The 19,539-nt window shown below is 44.3% G+C and overlaps 1 protein-coding gene across 1 annotated transcript; it reads right to left on the reverse strand.

Moving 5' to 3' along the window:
* Positions 1-7,134: 7,134 nt before the first annotated feature.
* OCM (oncomodulin) lies at positions 7,135-13,456 on the reverse strand. Its single transcript, XM_056866551.1, has 5 exons — positions 13,409-13,456; positions 12,745-12,811; positions 10,210-10,342; positions 8,471-8,580; positions 7,135-7,160 (listed from the first exon to the last, which is right to left on the reverse strand). The coding sequence occupies exons 2-5, from the start codon at positions 12,803-12,805 to the stop codon at positions 7,135-7,137; spliced, it is 330 nt and encodes a 109-aa protein (XP_056722529.1). The 5' UTR covers positions 12,806-12,811; positions 13,409-13,456.
* Positions 13,457-19,539: the final 6,083 nt, after the last annotated feature.

Raw genomic sequence — 19,539 nt, forward strand, 5'->3', positions numbered from 1 at the left:
AAGAGCAAGAGTCCCATAGCACCTTAAAGACTAACAAAAATATTTTCTGTAGTAGAAAAGAGCAAGAATCCAGTAGCACCTTAAAGACTAACAAAAATATTTTCTGTAGTAGAAAAGGGCAAGAGTCCAGTAGCTCCTTAAAGACTAACAAAAATATTTTCTGGCAGGGTATGAGCTTTCGTGAGCCACAGCTCACTTCTTCAGATACAGCTGACATACAGAGACATTGTAGCTGTATATGAAGAAGTGAGCTGTGGCTCACGGAAGCTCACACCCTGCCAGAAAATATTTTTGTTAGTCTTTAAGGTGCTACTGGACTCTTGCTCTTTTCTACTACTGCAGACAGACTAACACGGCTACCCACTGAGAGTAGTAATAATAATATTTTTATTTATACAGCCACTGACCAGCAAAAGACAAACAAACAGCCACAACAGATAATGAGGAAAACCACCACAAAAGCTACTACGGCTACCGCAAATAATCTAAGCCTAAAAATTACATAAAATGACTAAAAAAAAGTTGAGGGCAGCAGGAAAAGAGGAAGACCCAACAAGAGATGGATGGACTCAATAAAGGAAGCCACGGCCTTCAGTTTGCAAGATCTGAGCAAGGCTGTCAAAAGATTGGACATTTTGGAGGACTTTCATTCATAGGGTTGTCATGAGTTGGAAGCGACTTGACGGCACTTAACATACACACACAATTGATAGGGTCGCCATAAGTCAGAAGTGACTTGACGGCACTTAACACACACAAATTACATATTACATGTGTGAATAAAAGTTTAGATAAACTTGGTGTGACCCCCCCCCCCTTAATATTTTGAGTAATACTGTATTTCTGTGACTCTTATCCTGTCAGGGTACGACGTGTTTTAATAGCTGCGGGGCAGAATTTAGCCGTCGGGAGTGTAAACCAGTTTTTTCATCAGCAGCTTCTTAGCCAGAAACTTGGTCTGGTTGGTCAGGGAAAGTGTTTAAGCCAAGGGGAAAGAACCCTTGTATAAATATGTCAGTTTTTATTTTTATTTTTGTTTCCTTCATCGTTTTATACCACCAGGGACCCAAAAGCGACTTAACACCTTTCTCCCCTCTCCATTTCCTCCCTCACTATAACCCTGTGGAGGTAAATTAGGTGGGGCGCATCCAGCCCGACCTGGTAGTGGGTCAAACCAAACATTTAATAATAATAAGCGGTTTTTTTTACGAAGTGTTTAATAAGTGTTTTATTTACAAAAATTTGTAAGCTTGTTCAATTTTAGATCAGCATGCCAGCCAGCGCATATTTTTCCCAGCAAGCAAAGAACAAAGACAGAAAGTGCTGAGGTTATGCTAATTTAATCTTTTCCTCAAGATGGCTGTACTCTGGCCTCTTTTGTTACACCTTTCTGCCCTCATAAGAACATCTGAAGAAGGGAGCTGTGGCTGACGAAAGCTCACACCAGAAATTTTGTGAGTCTTTAAGGTGCTACTAAATGAGCCCCGTGGCGCAGAGTGGTAAACTGCAGTACTGCAGTCCAAGCTCTGCTCACGACTTGAGTTCGATCCTGGCAGAAGTTGGTTTCAGGTAGCTGGCTCAAGGTTGACTCAGCCTTCCATCCTTCCGAGGACGGTCAAATGAGTACCCAGCTTGCTGGGGGTAAAGGGAAGATGACTGGGGAAGGCACTGGCGAACCACCCTGTAAAAAAAGTCTGCCTAGGAAACGTTGGGATGTGACGTCATCCCATGGGTCAGGAATGACCCGGTGCTTGCACAGGGGACCTTTACCTTTTAAGGTGCTACTGGCCTCTTGCTCTTTTTGGCTGCCCTTAACAATCTTACATTTCTTATTTGTCTTGTAAATGAACAAACATGTACAATAGGCCTGCTTACATTTTTGCTTTTCTTTCTTTCGTTCTTTCGTTCTTTCTCTCCTACTTTTCTCCCCAGTTGGGATTCAGAGCAGCTTAGAACATTCTTCTCCCCCCTCCATTTTCTCACAATGACAACCCCGTGAGGTGGGACAAATTTTGTGACAGGCCCAGGGTCACCAAGTGAGCTGAGTTGTAGATGTGGGGATTCGAACCTGGGTCTCCCAGGATCCTCGTCCAATACTATCTGCTATGCCACACTGCCTCTCACATCTAGAGAAGTGTGTGCTGGTAAGATATTACAGGAGGGCCTATGATTGTTCACTATACTTCAATGAAACGAACAAACACCCTTTTTGCATTTGCATTAATCTAAGATAAATATAATGTACAGTGATGCTTTCAATGGGGTCTCACACTAGAGGAGTGGCAAGAGTACTGAATCACTTGATTGCACATGAGAAGACTCTAATTTCTTGATGCTCCCTTGCATTAAAAGAACTCACAAATAGAAAACTACAAACTGCTGGAATCTTCCTGTGGGAATTGCTACTTTTTTACTTGTTGGGAGATTTCCTTTTCAGTTAAAAATGGCACCTGTCCCCCTACTGGTAGTCTGAAGTGATACAACCCGCTCCTCTGCCTCCTCCTGTTGCAGGTATAGATCCAGCCTTGATTCCCAAGTACCGATCATGCTGCGAATGATGAATGATTTTGAACTGGAACAGACCACAGACTTTGGAAGGGATGTCAGGGCAACTCCCATGGAGACGTTGAGGAGATTGAGACACCAGATAAGGTAGTGTCTGGAACCTTCACTGGGCAGGTAGCAGGGTTGGCCGGAGTTAGTCCCAGGAACGTAGGAACAGCTGAGTAAATGCCAGGCCAAAGGGCATTACTAAATGGTAATAAAGAATGTTATCTGAAAGCCCCACACCCCTGAGGGCCCAGCCACTGTTACAAACGGTTATAAAGCATTAGATGGATTATTATAATCCTGATATACATATTAACAGATCCCAAGGGAAGTATGATTGAGGTTGCAATTTCATCCCATTTTCTTAATTGTGTGCATAGTAACACCACACCTTGGCATTTGTGGAACGACATTAGATAGGTCCCTGGCTTGAAATTTGATTCTGAGCCCTCTCATTACACAAAATTAAAGTGCTTGTCAAATGTATTTAAAATTAAACAAGGAAGTGGATGAACCCTGTGCAGAATGAAGGCCGGTATCAGTGTTCTCCCATTTGGTAAAATAAAAAAAAGAAGTTCTGTGGCACTTTAAAGAATTAATTTATCCCGGACCAAATTATGTTTTCATTAGTCAAAGCTCACTTCATCAGATGCATTGGCGGTGCATCCATACGTGTGTATGTAAGTGTCATCAAGTCACAGCCAACTTGTGGCAACCTCAGCAAGGGGCTTTCAAGGCAAGTGAGAAGCAGAGGTGGTTTTCTGGTGCCTTCCTCTGCAAACCTTTCCTTGGTGGTCTCCCAAGTACCCACCCTGCTTAGCTTCTGAAATGTATGCATCTGTACTTGTATGTAAATTATGTGAGCTCTAAGTTACAAAAGCTTCTGCTAGAATTGTTGGGGTGAATTCGTTAGACATTATGGTGCCACTGGAGTTTGGCTTGATTTTGCAGCAACAGATTAACACAGCTACCCCTCTGGAATTATTACAGTTCAGTTTTTGTGAAGGCACAGGAATATTTAGGAATATTTTAGTAAACAGAATAGGAATATTTTAGTAAACAGGGCACTGTGCTTTAAAGGGCACTGTGCTTTTAAAGTTGGCTGGCTGTGTTTCCAGCATTTTCATCATTTACAGGAAAGTGCCGTCAAGTTGTAGCTGACTTATGGCAACCCTGTAGGGGTTTCAAGACAAGAGGCGAACAGAGGTAGTTTTCCATTGACTTCCTCTATGTAGCAACCATGGACTTCCTCAAGGGTCTCCCATCCTGGGATGACCCTCCTTAGCTTCTGAGATCTGACAAGATCGGGCTAGCCTGGGCCATCCAGGTCAGGGCCATTTACAGAATACCAGAGATAAAAAAAAAACACCCCGCCCACCCCCAGTCATAAATCACTCTGGGTGTTGACAGCTGTAAACATACAGCTGACTGGTCAAATAGTTAGTCCATCGACAGCCTGTAGCCTGAAAGGGTGAGGAAAAGTGAAATTATCCTCAGCAGTTTTAGTGCTGCTTTTAGCAGTGCTGGAGCAATTTAATATCGCTTCTCTTTCAGGAGGTCCCTCGCCCAACCCTGGCCCCCTTTTCTACCTATGGCAGGATTACGAGTTTTTATACACTCCAAGACCTCAGACAGATTACTTTCTCAGTCTCACCACCTGATATTCTTTAGATTGGTGATGCTAGAGACTGAGTCAGGAAAGTGCGTGCAAAGCATTTTACACCCTCTGCTGTTTACTCCAACCCAGTTTTTAAAGGTGTTATTTTGAACACATGAATACATGACACAGCCGTCTACTGAATCAGACCCTTGGTCCATCAAAGGCAGTATGGTCTACTCAGACTGGCAGGGACTCTCCAGGGTCTCAGACAGGGGTCTTTCACATCACCTACTTGCCTAGTCCCTTTAACTGGAGATGCCAGGGATTGAACCTGGGACCTTCTGCATGCCAAGCAGATGCTCTACCACTGAGCCACAGCCCCTCCCAAGCAGGGTGGTCATACTGAGCACATGAACCCATGAAGCTGCCTTATACTGAATTTTCTCCCTTATCATCCTCATATAATACCTGATATTCCACCAGGTGTCTTTGAATGTTCCCAGATTTCTCTAAATTTACATTCTGTAGCATATTAAATGGGCATATAGTGTAAAGGCTATTTTGGCTGGAACGCAAATATAACATAAAATCAGCCATTTCCGCTTTCTGTTTCACAGTAACAGTATCCAGACAAGTGGCACAAAAGAGGGTAAAATTTTGTTTTTAGAGGACTAGACTCTGGGAGATACAGGTTTGAATCCCAGCTCTGCCATGGAAGCTTGTTGGGGGACCTTGGGCCAGTCACACACTTTCAGCTTAAACTACCTCACAGGGTTGTTGTGAGGATAAGGCAATGATGTAAGCCACTTTGGGTTCCCATCGGAGAGAAAGGTGGGGCATAAATTAGGCAAATAAATAGGAACACTAAAAACCTATATTATATGATGCAGTCAATTTACAAGGCTGCAATCTTTGGCTTGGCCTGAGCTACCCGGGACTGGGAAGGTGATGAGGGGCCAGAATTTAGAGTTGTGGGTGGGCAGAATTCCTACCATCTTTGAATAACCATATTCTAACTTATGACAGTTCCACCATATATATCACGATGGGTGGCTGTGTTAGTCTGTCACTAGCAGTAGAAAAGAGCAAGAGTCCAGTAGCACCTTAAAGAGTTACAACATTTCTGGCAGGGTGTGAGCTTTCGTGAGTCACAAAGTGAACTGAAGAAGTAGGGTTGCCAACCTCCAGGTACTAGCTTGTAATCTGCTATTACAACTGATCTCCAGCCGATAGAGATCAGTTCCCCTGGAGAAAATGGCCGCTTTGGCAATTGGACTATGGCATTGAAGTCCCTCCCCTCTCCAAAACCCGCCCTCATCAGGCTCTGCCCAAAAAACCTCCTGCCGGTGGTGAAGAGAGACCTGGCAACCCTATGAAAAAGTGAGCTGTGGCTCACAAGACCCTGCCAGAAATTTTGTTAGTCCTTAAGGTGCTACTGGACTCTTGCTCTTTTCTACCACCATATATATGCAGAATTTTATAAATGTATCTTACTTTATCTTAAATGTTGAGTATTTTTTATTTGACTCTAGTATGGCATATTATGTGTTTTAGGAAACATTGGTCAGCGTGTTCAGTGAGCCCGATAAACAGAACCTTCTTGTCATTTGCGAGTCCCACATGTCCAGAACGAGGAACAGGAATGCCAGAAAGGTTTGCAGAAAGTTACATGAATATCCCGTCCCCTCTACTTTCACTGTCGTAGGTTTCAGGGGAATTTTGAAATCTGTAATGGTTATGAATGATATATGGCTATAAAGTGTTTTCCCCTATAAACACATTCTAAAGAGGAAAGAGCAAACATTTGATCCTTGAAATGGCAAGGAAGTGGTCTTTTGAAGAGATTCTTTATCATGTTTTTAAGAGTTGTAATCATTGTGATAGTTTAAGCAGAGCTGTATCCGTCTGGGCTTAGAAGGTCGCTTAGAAGGGTGGCACTGCTAATATCTTTCCAGCCATGGTCCAGTCAGCAAGTGCAAAGGGAACAAAAAGCATATGATTATCCATCATCATCTCTCGATGCCGTCTCTTCTCCAGGCAGCATAGTAGGGGTCTAGCTCTCTTGCCTTCCATGAGGGTTCATGTACAGGTTGGCAAATGCCTGTAAATGGCAGATGAAGGGACATTGCTCACGGAGAGCTGTTTCTTGTGTTGTTGCTTTTTACAATATGTTATGCGATTGCTATCTTTCCTTTATTCCTTTATCCCTTAGAAGCTCCTTGATCCATTGATCTTGAGCAGCGTAATTTTAGATCTAATGTTGGAGGGATATAAGGACTGAAATAAATCTTGCCACTGACAATGTAGCCTTGGGATCCCTGTCACTTAATAAAAAAGCCATTATGTCAGACCCAGAGGCATTAGATTTATATGTTAAAAGGGGAAAGATATAATGTGATCTAAGTTCCTCATAAAAGCGGCATTCCAAGAGGGCATGAGCTAATGAATCAATAGAGCCAGAAGAGCAAGGACAGGCCCTTCCGGGTATGGCATATTCAAAATTCTTCACTCCTCCACGTGAAGCCAGCTGGGTGACCTTGGGCTAGTCACAGCTCTCTTAGAGCTCTCTCAGCCCCACCTCCCTCACAGGGTGTCTGTTGTGGGGAGGGGAAGGGAAGGTGATTGTAAGCCGGTTTGATTCTCCCTTAAGTGGTAGAGAAAGTTGGCATATCAAAACTAACTCTTCTTCTTACAAGAAAGGATATACTCTGCCACAAGAACGCAGTGAGAAACATCCGTTTATTTATTTATTTTCCAATTCAACAGTTACTAAGATGGTTATCAGAGATCTAGACTAGTATGACATTGCATGCATTGACTAGTGCGGTCGTGGTTCCTCACTGAAATCTATAAACCAGTAACACACGGTCAAGGCAAAAAAAAAAAGGGGGTAACGAGAGATTCCTGGGTTTACAAGGTTTGGGAGAAGGGTCTCCTAGAGATGCGTCAGTTGTTTCGTCACGCCTGGTCATTTCCAGCGCCTTTTAGGAGTGCACCATTTCCTGGAATTCTACACCAAAGCGGGAGGGGAAAGATGATTTGCAAGGTGAACTGAACTCATACAGGCGGCTGCTTATACTAGTCAGAAAAGAAATAAACCTTTTGGCACAGTCATATATTTATAAAAGGCAATCTGGCCCTTCAGTAGTTTAGCTGCATTGAAATGTGGCTATGCATACATAAAGCTTACGTTGGGAAACGTTTTAAGTGCCATCCTAAGCAGAGTTATACCTTTCTAGGGGCAATGAAGTCAAAATTCATAGGAGGGTTCCACGCTGCTTAGGATGGCACTGTTAGTCTCTAAGGTGTCACTGGATTCCTGCTTAATTTTCTTCCCTTTGAGGCTGTCTGGCTTGACAGGGAATGCAGTTTCCCTGTTATGGCAAATGAGTAGTGTTGCCAACTTCCAGGTCGTGGCTGGAGATCTCCCGCTATTACAGCTGATCTCAAGGCGATAGAAATTGGTTCCCCCAGATAAAACAGCTGCTTTGGCAATTGGACTCTATGGCACTGAAGTCCCTCCCCTCTCCAAACTCTTCAGGCTCCACTCCCAAAATCTCCAGGTATTTCCCAACCTGGAGTTGGCAGCCCTACAGGTGCCTTTCCAGGGCAGCTGTGTGGGCAAAGGGGGGCAAAACCAGCAAACAAACAAACAAAAGTATCTAACAACGCCGTCCCAAACAGAACTACACCCTTGCAAGTTTGTTGACTTCAGTAGACGTGGAAAGGGGTCGTGCTGCTTAAGAAGGCACTGTTAATACTTAGCAGACATCTTCTAGGCAAAGGCCTTGAGAGAACAGGAAAAGTTAAACTCTCTTATCTAGAGTCAATCCTTCCTTTTCTGGAGCCCGGTTTCAGCTTTCTTGCTATCTTAACGCTGCCTTTCTGGTCATGTCTATTGTAAAACTGGCACATTCAGCTCAAATAACTAGTTCCAGGAGAAATCCAGGCCCCACCTGGAGGCTGGCAACTCTCAAGCCAAGGGAAAACATTCTGTGGGTTATTGTGCTTTCTCTCCTGGCCTGTTCAGAACAGAACAGAAAAGCACAGTGCTGTTTAGGCTGCAGAGAAGAGCCCCACCTGGCTAGGCATTGCAGGCTGTTCTCCTGGAGGGACAGTGAATGAAACTTTTTAGGTTCCCTGAGGTGGAGGCCAATCTGTATAGTGGGCTGAATGGGGTATTGTGCTTGGGAGCTCAGCTTGCAGAGGGTCAGCCAGCCTCCCGCTGCCCTCCCTGGCTCTCCTGTCGCAGCGGGGGTCAGGAAAGGACGAAGCGGAGTAACTTTTAGTGGGCAATTGAAAATCAGCTAGGTTCCATACCTTCAGCCCCAATTTTTCCATCTCCATCATGGTCTGCTGCTGCCAAAAACGTTTTGGTTTCTGCCGCTGTTAACACTCTGGCTCCAGACTCAAACCTCTGGAGGAAAAATCTGGAGAGGAGAAAACGATTACATCTGGCTGGGAAAGATTGTGATGTTGGGTGTTATCAATCGGCTAAGAAGTTGTCTGCCCAGACAAGAATCCAGTGCAACACAAAAGCTTGCTAGCCTCAGCTGGTCCAATATAAGATGCGTCCAAAGTATTTTTGAACCTACAATAAATAGATCCCATTTTTCTCCTGGAAAGTTTAAGAAACAGAATCCCGATAGAATGTACAATGGGCAGTCTCTACACTACAAACCTGTATCATATTATTATTATTATTTATTATTGTTGGTCATGGCTTCCTCTGGGGAACTGTGGGAATTGCCATTTGGAGAGATATTGACAAAATCTCAGCTCTCCAACAGCAAGTACTAGGATTCCATATGGAGTGGGAGTAACTGCTGCAGTATAGTTATGCCACCGTCTTCCTGTGCTCGTTTTTGAGAACCGGTGTGGTCTAATGGCAAAAATGTCGAATGCTCATTTAAAGAACATCAAATTCCAGATCACGGAGTCATTGGGTGGGGGCTTGATGGACTCTCCAAGTTTCGATGATGAGACCTGAATTATATTTTGCTGCTTGTTCTTTGGTAGAACTGTGAATATGTCTGTCTGTCTGTCTGACTTTCTCGCTATCTCTCTATCTAAAAGGAAAATATCTAAAAGGAAAATATCTAAAAGGAAAATATGAATAATTAAGTCCTGGCCCAAAAAAGGATTAAAGAAATGATGTTGCACATCACATAATGGATTGCAAATCAAAACAAACACATTTTGCCTTCTGTTGCTAAAGCTATCTCCTTGTAAACATTGGGTTTTGACAGACAGTGAAAAGAGGTCTGCTCACATTCTCCCCCAAGCTTAAACAAACACAACTAACCAGGTGCATCAATCTCCATTGGCTTCCAAAGGGCATATTATGTATGCACTGCCCCTGATTCAGATCAGGAGGGGAAGAGGATGTTAAGTCCTCTTTCCCTGCTCAGTTTTGCTAATCAAACTGGCCTCCCTGTGCTGCTGTTAAAGGAATGCATATTATACATTTTAAAGGAAAAAGCCTACACACACACACACACACACACACACACACAGTTGGAAGTTAAGCAGGGTCAGCCCTGGTTAGTACTAGGATGGAAGACCACCAAGGACGTCCAGGGTTAATACACAGAGGCAGGCAATGGCAAAACCATCTCTTGCCTTGCAAACCCTATTGGGTCACCATGAGTCAGTTGTGACTTGACTACACTTTCCACCACCACATACGTACATGCATACACACATATAAACACACACACATATACACATGCACACACTTAAAGAAAAAGCATCCTTTTTTTTCTTTCAGAAGGTTATTAGTGCAGGGATTGTAGTTTTGATGCCCCCATCCCCACATGTTCCCAATCCATTTTGGGGCTACATACATAATTTGCCTTTAACGACAAGTGGAGATCCATGACCTTCATCATTTGAGCCCCTCCCATCTAAGCTACATCCCCAGCTGCTAAACAAACAGGCAAGCATAGGAGATCCATCCATGGTTTCTTGCAATTTCTTCTAGTTTAGTCCTAAACCCATTTTGAAGGACAGAAGAGACAAAACCAAATCAATAATAATAATATTTTTTAAAAACTCACTTGAGTTCATCTTCCTCAATGAAGCCGCTTTGATCATTATCTAGGATCCGGAAGATTTCTTTTACTTGGTTGCCACTCTTTTTGGCCATTCCACTGATCTGAAAGAATTTTTTGTGGCTGAAACTATCTGGAGCTAGACAGAAAAAAAAAGAAAAAGTTGCTGTTACCTTGTAGCTTGGGGAACAGATGACAGCTACTTCTTTTTCGCTTAGGCATCTGACCTTCAATGCTTTTACGCTTGTTCTCATAAATAGTGTGTTTATGGGTGTGTGCTCAAAAGTGATGTTTAGATTTTTTGTTGTTGCGCATAAATTTTTTATCACTGGGTGACCGAGATTTCTTGCATGTGTGAAATAGCTCTTACCGTTCAAACAGATCCGACTTTCATCACCTGACATCACTTCCAGCGCAGTAGTTTATCGGTGTTCAAGTGCAAACCATTGAGTGATATGAATCAATGAGAGATGAGGGGTTAAATTGTATTCAGATTCAAGTGTCTTTTTTACTTTATTAGACAAAGTGGCATCTGCAAGAAGTGTAACTGTGTTTAGCAGGGCACGTGAATTAGAAAATAGTTATTTTTAAATGGAACGGTGGTCCCCAGAAACGTGGCTGTGGATCTGATGGTTACATATCCTGTGAACAAGAGTGACTTTAATGCTGTTAGTCAGGTATAATTTATTTGTCACCGAGAAACATAGCGAAAGAACAATGGTGCAGTGGGAAGGAAAAATATTCATTCAGTTACACTGCTCCTACGCATTTCGCCTACATTTATTCAGGAGGATCTAGCATTGCTCTGGGGACTGCTTTGGCCATGCTGCTATATAGACACCCCCACCCCCGAAGAAGCAACATGCCCTTCTCCTGTACTGAGAAACATAACCAGTAGCACGATTCTCTTCCTAGGAGTTTAATGTCTCTCTTACACTAGAAAATGCATTGCCCCCCCCCTCCCTGGAATGTTCTAATACACTGAAAATTACAGCTTTTTAACCTGTATAGCATGTGTAGACTCAACACAATCATATAGGTATGAGAGGAGAATTTTTTTAAAATATGGTTTATATGAAAGTTGTCAATCTCTTTTATTAAAGTCAACTAAAATGTCACAAAGTAAATGAGAAAATTTTCAGGTTCTCTGGACCTCATCTTAAGGCTGGATGTTTTGGGGAAAATTCAGAAGCTTGCTCGCTATTTTGTGACCTTTTAGTGGCCCTAGTAGCAGGTATCACACTACTGCTGCATTTGGATTTTTTTTTCTGGTGGGGCAAAACAGCTACTTGCAATTCAATAGCCCTTATCAGCGGCTGGCTCTTGGCTGATGACCTAGCTTCCCTATGCAGAAATACTAAATGTTGAGTTTTCTGCTTGGGAAGGAAATGACTTTTGAGGTAATCCATGTAATTTATATGAGAAGACAAGAGTCACTGGAAAAGACAATCATGCTAGGAAAAGTTGAGGGCAGCAGAAAAAGAGGAAGACCCAACAAGAGATGGATTGACTCAATAAAGGAAGCCACAACCCTCAGTTTGCAAGACCTGAGCAAGGCTGTTCAGGATAGGACGTTTTGGAAGTCATTGATTCATAGGGTCGCCATGAGTCACGGCACTTAACACACGCACACACATGTAATTTCAGCTGTGAGGACCCAATTTTCAGGAACGGGCTGAGAGGGGAGAGAGTTTAGCACTACCACCCCTGCATGGTTTTGAAACCAGACTCTATGCTGCCCGGCAAGTACCTGTCGTCGGGTAGGGGGGACAGAGTCAGGGTGAAAGGATTAAACCCCTTTTCTCCTCCTTTGACAGCCCCAACCTAAATCCCAACTCTTAAAAACTGAAATCTTTCTTCAAAAGGCACAGGATGATCTGTGGGCTCCACACGGTCTAGTTTGTTCCTTAGGGAGACCTCAGGGCACTATAGAAAAATTCTAAATGATGCAAAGAGAGTGCATAAAGAGAAATTACTCTCTTTCTGGAAACAGGTGAACCCAGAGAGCCATTGGTTCAGGGTACATAAAGGAGGCATTTTTCATGCTTTGAATAATTAGGTTATGGACCATGGAACCACAGTATGTGGCTTTGGCGACTGACTTTCATGTCTCTCGAAAAAGCATTAGACGCATCCATGCAGTCGTGGCTTACTGGTTAGGATTGGGGAGTCCAAATTGAAATCCCAGCTCTCCAAGAAACCCACTAGGCCAATCATTCTCTCTTTCTCAGCAACCTACCTTGCAGGGCTGTTGTAAAGATGAAACGGAGGAAGGAGGGGACCATGCAGACTGCTTTGGGGGGGAAATGCCATAAATAAATGAAGGAAAGGACTCGTCGTTATCTGTCCATGGTAGCTAGAAAAAGGGACGCTCCATCTTCGGAGGGGTAGGCAAGGAATGGCCCTCAGCTGTCATGACCCGCTTATGAGTTTCTCACAGACATACAGCGGACCACTGGTGAAAACAAACTTCTGGACTAAATGGACCTTTCCTCTAATCCAGCCAAGCATCTGTTAGGTCAGTTCGCCTGGTGTTCTTACCTTGGCAGTCTCTGAGGGCAGCGGCAATATCCGAAGGGCTCAGGATATCGGTGATGCTCATATTAACCTGCGCAGGAAGAAAAATCAAACACAAGGTGCTTATGCAGGCGGCTGACCAAGAGGCGCTTCTTCCGTCACAGGGAAGGGAGGGGAAGAGGTGAATATCTGTCTTGGAGCTAGCTCTGGTTGTCTCTTCTTTCCGCTAAAACTGCCTTGCATCCAAACCTCTGTCTTTTACAAGGCTTTCAAAATCAGTTACAGTGAAATAGAAATATGAAATATTTTGATGTATTCTCTCTGTGCAAAAGGAAAGTAGTTAGAGCAATGCCATATTTTGTAGGTATACGGGAGGGGGGGACTTCACAGAGAAATAGCAAATTGTGGGGGAGAGCATCCAAGTTGAAAAATTGAAGGATAGAATGTTTCCACTAAAACAAAGAACCATTCCAGTGTCCAGCGGTATCCAGAGAAATAAGAGGTCAGTAGATCCATCCTAGAGAGACAGGTGTCTTCACAGGTGCTTTCGTCCTTTAATCTGTCTGCTCTCACCTTGATGGTTTCCCCAAACAGGGAAGAGAATAATAGGTAAATAGCTCATCACAGATTAAATATTACATATAATACAATAGCTCCATCTTCTGAGAGAGGCAGCTGTTATACTTACTACCTGTTCAGCCTGGCCACAGATGTTTCTGCCCTTTAAACTCTTATGCCGGCTGCTCACCTTTATGGGTTTCTCAGGTAGGGCAGAGGGGGGATTTTTTTTAAAGAGCTGAATAGTTATCAAGCGGGATGGTACCTCTGGCTCGGACTTATCTGCCTAACTTATATAGGATTCTAAAGGTGACAGGGGCTGCTTGGGTTACCTTTTCATGGATTAGATGCTCCATTTGAGACACCGCTCAGATGTCTTGCTTAACTAATGAACTGGGTTTCCCCCCCCACACTTCTATTTATACCCAAGGAGTACATTAAAGAGAGCTGCCGACTCTCCTGTCCTGACAAAGTAATGTCCCTTCCTTTAATTAAGCTTTGGCCTGGGCCATCAAGTTAAAGTCCGGTGCAGGTTCTCTGGTTTTTTCCCGGTCCCAAATGAAGGCTGAGTTTGCAACAGGTAATTGGTGTGTGGAATTAGAAAGCTGGTTTTATTTCTCTTGTTCTGCGCCTTTTTGCAGGAAGATGGAGGAGAAAGACACCTAACGGCAATGGTGTCGGCCTGACAGAGAAGCTGTCAGTAAAATAGAAGCAAGCCTGAGGCCTTTTATGCATGGGTTGTTTCCATAGCGATCCCCCCACTACTTCGGGGCTTCATGTTCATTATGCACATCTTTTCCGACGTTTAGAAGTCACCTCGCTCTCTCCCCACATTTTCCCTGCGTTTTCTGGATGCCGTCAGAAACAGCATGCAGGAAACATGGGGGAAATGCGGGGAAGGAGCGAAGTGACTTCTAAAGGTCGGAAAAGATGTGTATAATGAAAACAAAGACCCGACATAGTTGGGGGGGTCGCGATGGAAACAACCTATGTATAAAAGGCCTGATATTCTTTTTTTAGGATGAACTTTCCTCACTAAGCGCCATGTCCTCATCTGGAAGCCACTTCCTTAATTACAGGAAGGCAAGAGCAGGAAAACTATTGCAAATGACGTTGTGTGGTTGTGTAGAAGTAAGATGGGTGGCCACCAAAGACGGGGCTTTTTCAGTGGTGGCACCTCGCCTTTGGAATGCCCTTCCCTTGTGGGCATTCCCACAGCCCACCTGATCCCTCTCTCCATGTATTTGGAAACACTTCAATAAGTGAAGAGAGCCACATAACCAAGAGATGCTACAATCACTTAAAAATATGATAAAGGTGACGTAGCCAGTCGCTGGCTGCTCAGGATGGTATCCTTGAATGTTTGAAAAAGAAAACTGAGACCCCAAGTGATACTAATCCTGGCTGAAAGGTTGGTTACAAAAAACGAACTGGATTTCAGAGCGAAGGCCCATGCCACTGTATAGCGATACAAGAGGCAATCTACAGTTACTGGCATTTATTAATTCATTAACGAGAGTCTTCATCTGAAGCGTTGCTACCTGTCTGCTTTAGTTAGAATGAATGAAATAATCGTGGGGGTAAATAAGCTCCCCTTTCTAAGAGGGGTTTTAATGACCATGCTGGAACTTGGCATGTTAATTGGGGGACAGGGGCAGAGGGGTTCACATAAGCCTAAATCTGAAATCACTTGTTCTACATTTCCATGGTGTCAAATGTCATCTGCCCAGTTTGTCTTCAACGAGGTTCCACCAATTAAGAGTGACCATGAACCACCACCCACAGAATCAAGAAAGAGGAGAGGGGCTGTGGCTCAGGGGTAGAGCCTCTGCTTGGCATGTAGAAGGTCCCAGGTTCAATCCCCGGCATCTCCAGTTAAAGGGACTAGGCAAGTAGGTGATGTGAAAGACCTCTGTCTGAGACCCTGGAGAGTCGCTGCCATTCTGAGTAGACAGTACTTTGATGGACCAAAGGTCTGATTCAGTATAAGGCAGCTTCATGTGTTCATGGGAGGTTAAACAAGACACACACAAAAAAACTGGTTAAGAAGCTATAGCTCAGCATGTCCTTTGAGTGCAGAAGGTTCCAGGTTCCAGCTTTGCCATCTCCTCATTGAAAAGGATCTCTGGTCTGGTGGTTCGACTGGGAAGGACCCCTGGTGTCTGGCACTCTGCAGTGCTAGCTGGGCCAAAGGTTTGATTATGGCAGCTTCAGATGCCTACACCACTTGTGGTGTTCATGCCCTGCTTGTGGATTTCCTGGAAGCACCCAGTTGGCCACTCTAGGAAACAGGATGCTTGAACTCGCTGGACCTTTTCCCTAGTCCACAGGGCCATTCTTAAAATACCAGAGAACACATCAGGAGATGTGGCACTTTAGATGGTAGCATTTTCTTTGGACTGAGACGTTAAACCTGAGCAAGAAGAAGTTGGTTTTTATATGCCAACTTTCTCTACCACTTAAGGAAGACTCAAACTGACATACAATCACCTTCCCTTCCCCTTCCCAAAATAGACACCCTGTGAGGTAGGTGGGGCTGAGAGACCTGTGACAGCCCAAGGTCATCCAGCTGGCTTCATGTGTAGGAGTGGGGAAACAAATCCAGTTCACCAGATTAGTCTCCGCCGCTCATGTGGAGGAGTGGGGAATCAAACCCAGTTCTCCAGATCAGACTCCGCTGCTCTACACCACCGCTCTTAACCACTACACCATGCTGGCTCCGAAATTACCCCATCAAGTTGCATGTGGTTTTAATGCATAGCGTTTTACTAGGACTGAATGGAAATGCCTCTTTTCTAAATGATGTTTTCCGTATGTTCCGGTGCAACAGTGTAGTAAGGTGCAGAGAACATGGGCCAGACCAGTAGCCCACCTAGTCCTGTTTCATAAAGTGGTCAATCAGATGCTCCTAGAAGACCTACAAGGAGGGGCATGAAAGGCTTTAAAGGCAATAATCAGAATCTTAAATTGAGCTTGGAGAGCCTCTATAAGTTGGGGGAGCAAACTAGAGGAGATGATGGGAGAACCACAAATGAATTTTCTGAGCATTTTTAATTGATAAATAGCAGCTGAGAGCCTTCCTGATTCAGGCCAGGTGCTAGGTGACCTTTTCCCACTGTGCCGTTTTCCCTAAATGGACTGCCTCATTGGGGGAGATGTACAGATACACGGTGAAGAGGGGAAATATCATCTCTCAGACATGATTCGAGGTTGAGAAAACACCAACAGAGAGGAAGGAAGGGGAATAATAACAATAATAAGAGTTGGTTTTTATATGCCAACTTTCTACCACTTAAGGAAGAATCAAACCAGTTTACAATCTCCTTCCCTTCCTCTCCGTACAGCAGACACCTTGTGAGGTAGGTGGGACTGAGAGAGTTTGGCGAGAACTGCAACTGGCCAAAGGTCACCAAGCTGGCTTCATGTGAGTGGGAGTGGGGAAACCAACCCGGTTTTCCAGATTAGCGTCTGCCGCTCATGTGGAGGAGTGGGGAATTAAACCCGGTTCTCCAGATTAGAGTCCACCACACTTAACCACCACATCATGCTGGCTGTCATCCAGCTGGCTCTCATTAAGCCATCCTCCTTCAGGGCCAGGGCCCTGTTGTGAATTGGGGGAAGGGGGTCCACGATTGCGGAAATACTAGTAATTTACCCCCAAGACCCGTCGGCGGATCACCCAGCATCTTGTCTGCTTTGTGTCCCAGAATGGCTTGCAACTTCAAAGTGGCTCAAGGTGAGTCCGCAGCTACCATTCGATATACTCCATGATGATCATTAAACAGATTGTCAGGTGTCACCGGTGACCCAGTAACACTATCTCGTGACCTGGACGCTGCAGGCAATTGTCTAAGATGCTTCTGGTGGCTGTCAGCAGCATAATCAGGGAGGGTGATCTTTGTGCCGCTGAATTATTCAGGTTTTTCTCTGTTATTTTAACAATAACTCTGCCCAAAAGGTTAGAGGATGATTGAAGGTTTAGGGGGGGAAATGTCTCTTGCGTTTGCTAAAAGCGGTGGATAAAGTGAAGGACTCCAGCCCTGTATATTGTTACTGGCTCATCTTCTAGGGTTCCGGTGCTCTCAATTGTCATCTTAAAATAATTAAGACGGCAAACTCCAGCCTTGTCTTTATTACACCATGCCCATAGCTCAGAGATAGGTGGTGTTGATTCACAGGAAGGAATTCTACTACCTTTTTAATCTAACTATTTCTTTAACGTTAACTGCCCAGAGGTAGCACACATGTGCTTGACACATACAAGGTCCCTGGTATCTCCTTGTTATCAGTCTGAGAAGGACCTTTTCCCCAGACTTGGGAGAGTTCCTGCCACTCAGACACCACCGGGGTTGATAGGCCAGAGGTCTAACTCATATGGTGCTTTGTCTGTTCTTGATTAGATGGAAATAAGGCAAGGACCCCCAAGGAAGGGTCTGTGTGAGTGTATAGGGGAGACAAAGAATTGGGACATTGTCCCTTTTAACTTCACAACGAGAAAGGCTAGAGCAGAGGTCTCCAATAAGTGAAAGGTGGGAACAGTAGTTTGTTATGTCATTATGATGTTACAGCAATCTGTCAATTTTTTAAAAGCTCCCCCAAATCCCTTCAGTAATAGGGAGGGGGGGAAGCAGGGCCTAAAGCAAAGAAATTGGGGCCTATGTGGATGGGACCAGTAAAAATGTGGACCATCATGTCCAAAGGCACCCTGAGACCCTGGAGAGCTGCTGCCGATCTGAGTAGACAATAGTGACTTTGATGGACCAAGGCTCTGATTCAGTGTAAGGAGCTTCATGTGTTCTTGTGTTCAAACTGCTCAGGGAAGAGGGAAAGAGGAGCCAGCCCCTGAATAGGTGGGTCCTGAGGCCTTTCCCCTGACTTCCATCCTCTCAAGGGCTCTGATTGTCAATACAGAGATGACATTTTATGTAGCTAGGTAAAACATGCTTGCAGAAGCCTAAAACATAAAGGATGGAACTGCAAACTCTTCCTTCTGCCCTGTAACCTTGACTCAGCAAACATTTCTTGGCAGCCCAGTCAGCGTTAGCTCTTGCCAATTTGTGCTCCTGCCTTTTTTCAAATCTTCATCAACAGTTAGACAGGTAGAGCTCCCTTTTCACGTCTTAGGATACTCCTTGAGTATATTAAGAATTAAGTGCCGGCTCATTACATCCAGATTCCAGTACCCTACTACTGTTAACATTTTGTTTTACTTCTGTAGACATTTTTGCTATTTACTATTTGGCCACGTTTTGTTATTCTTGTAGACATTTGTTTGTTACACATTCAGTCTTAGGCATAGTAAATAACTGTGTGAGTTTTTTTATCACGGTGTATTGTGTTTCTGGTTTGTACTTTACTCTGCGATCCCTCATTTTTTCCATGCTTTTTTACACTGACTCGCCTTACATTGATAGCGATAAGTCCAGAAGCAAAACAGGAAGGTACGCCTGTTAAACCAGGGATGTGGTTGCCAGTTCTGCTTCGTGGCTTGTTCCCCCCTCCATTATGATCATTCTGGTCTGTTTAGACTTGATTTGGTTATGTCCAGATTTTTTAAGGCACCATAATACAAAAAACAGATATCTGTGGGGGTCCTTTCTCGATGTCGTGGGTAACCAATGGGGCATCTATAATGTGTGAATGTATTCTGGATTTGTGCTCTATCACTCGGGTGCGCACTGCTCTGGTGCTAATGCCTATGTACAACAAATTACAAGGGTATAAAATTGCACACACTGTGTTCTTTGTACCCCACATGGAAAAAACGTTGCAAGGTAAATTTGAACCCTGTGCTGACAGATTCACAGTTGGGAAAGGGAAGATTGCATACTGAACAATGTTTGTTTGACCTAGCACAGGAAGTTGCTCACAATGGGTAGCCGTGTTTGTCTGTAGCAGTAGAAAAGAGCAAGAGTCCAGTAGCACCTTAAAAAGGTAAAGGTCCCCTGTGCAAGCACCAGGTCATTCCTGACCCATGGGGTGACATCACATCCTGACGTTTCCAAGGCAGACTTTGTTTGCGGGGTGGTTTGCCAGTGCCTTCCCCAGTCATCTTCCCTTTACCCCCAGCAAGCTGGGTACTCATTTCACCGACCTTGGAAGGATGGAAGGCTGAGTCAACCTTGAGCCGGCTACCTGAAACCGACTTCCATCGGGATCGAACTCAGGTCGTGAGCAGAGCTTTTGACTGCAGTACTGCAGCTTAACAGTCTGCTCCACGGGGCTCCTAGTAGCACCTTAAAGACTAACAAAATTTCTGGT

The sequence above is a fragment of the Euleptes europaea genome, chromosome 21 (assembly GCF_029931775.1).
Source record: "Euleptes europaea isolate rEulEur1 chromosome 21, rEulEur1.hap1, whole genome shotgun sequence".
Taxonomy (NCBI): domain Eukaryota; kingdom Metazoa; phylum Chordata; class Lepidosauria; order Squamata; family Sphaerodactylidae; genus Euleptes; species Euleptes europaea.

What these genes read in the sequence shown, in the direction of transcription:
- OCM (XM_056866551.1), bottom strand. Translation starts at nt 12,805, where the DNA reads ATGAGCATCACCGATATCCTGAGCCCTTCGGATATTGCCGCTGCCCTC. An exon ending in TGCCCTCAGAGACTGCCAAG is followed by an intron (nt 10,343 to 12,744) that starts GTAAGAACACCA and finishes TTTTCTGTCTAG; the next exon opens with CTCCAGATAGTTTCAGCCAC. An exon ending in TGGAAAAATTGGGGCTGAAG is followed by an intron (nt 7,161 to 8,470) that starts GTATGGAACCTA and finishes GCTTTGGTGTAG; the next exon opens with AATTCCAGGAAATGGTGCAC.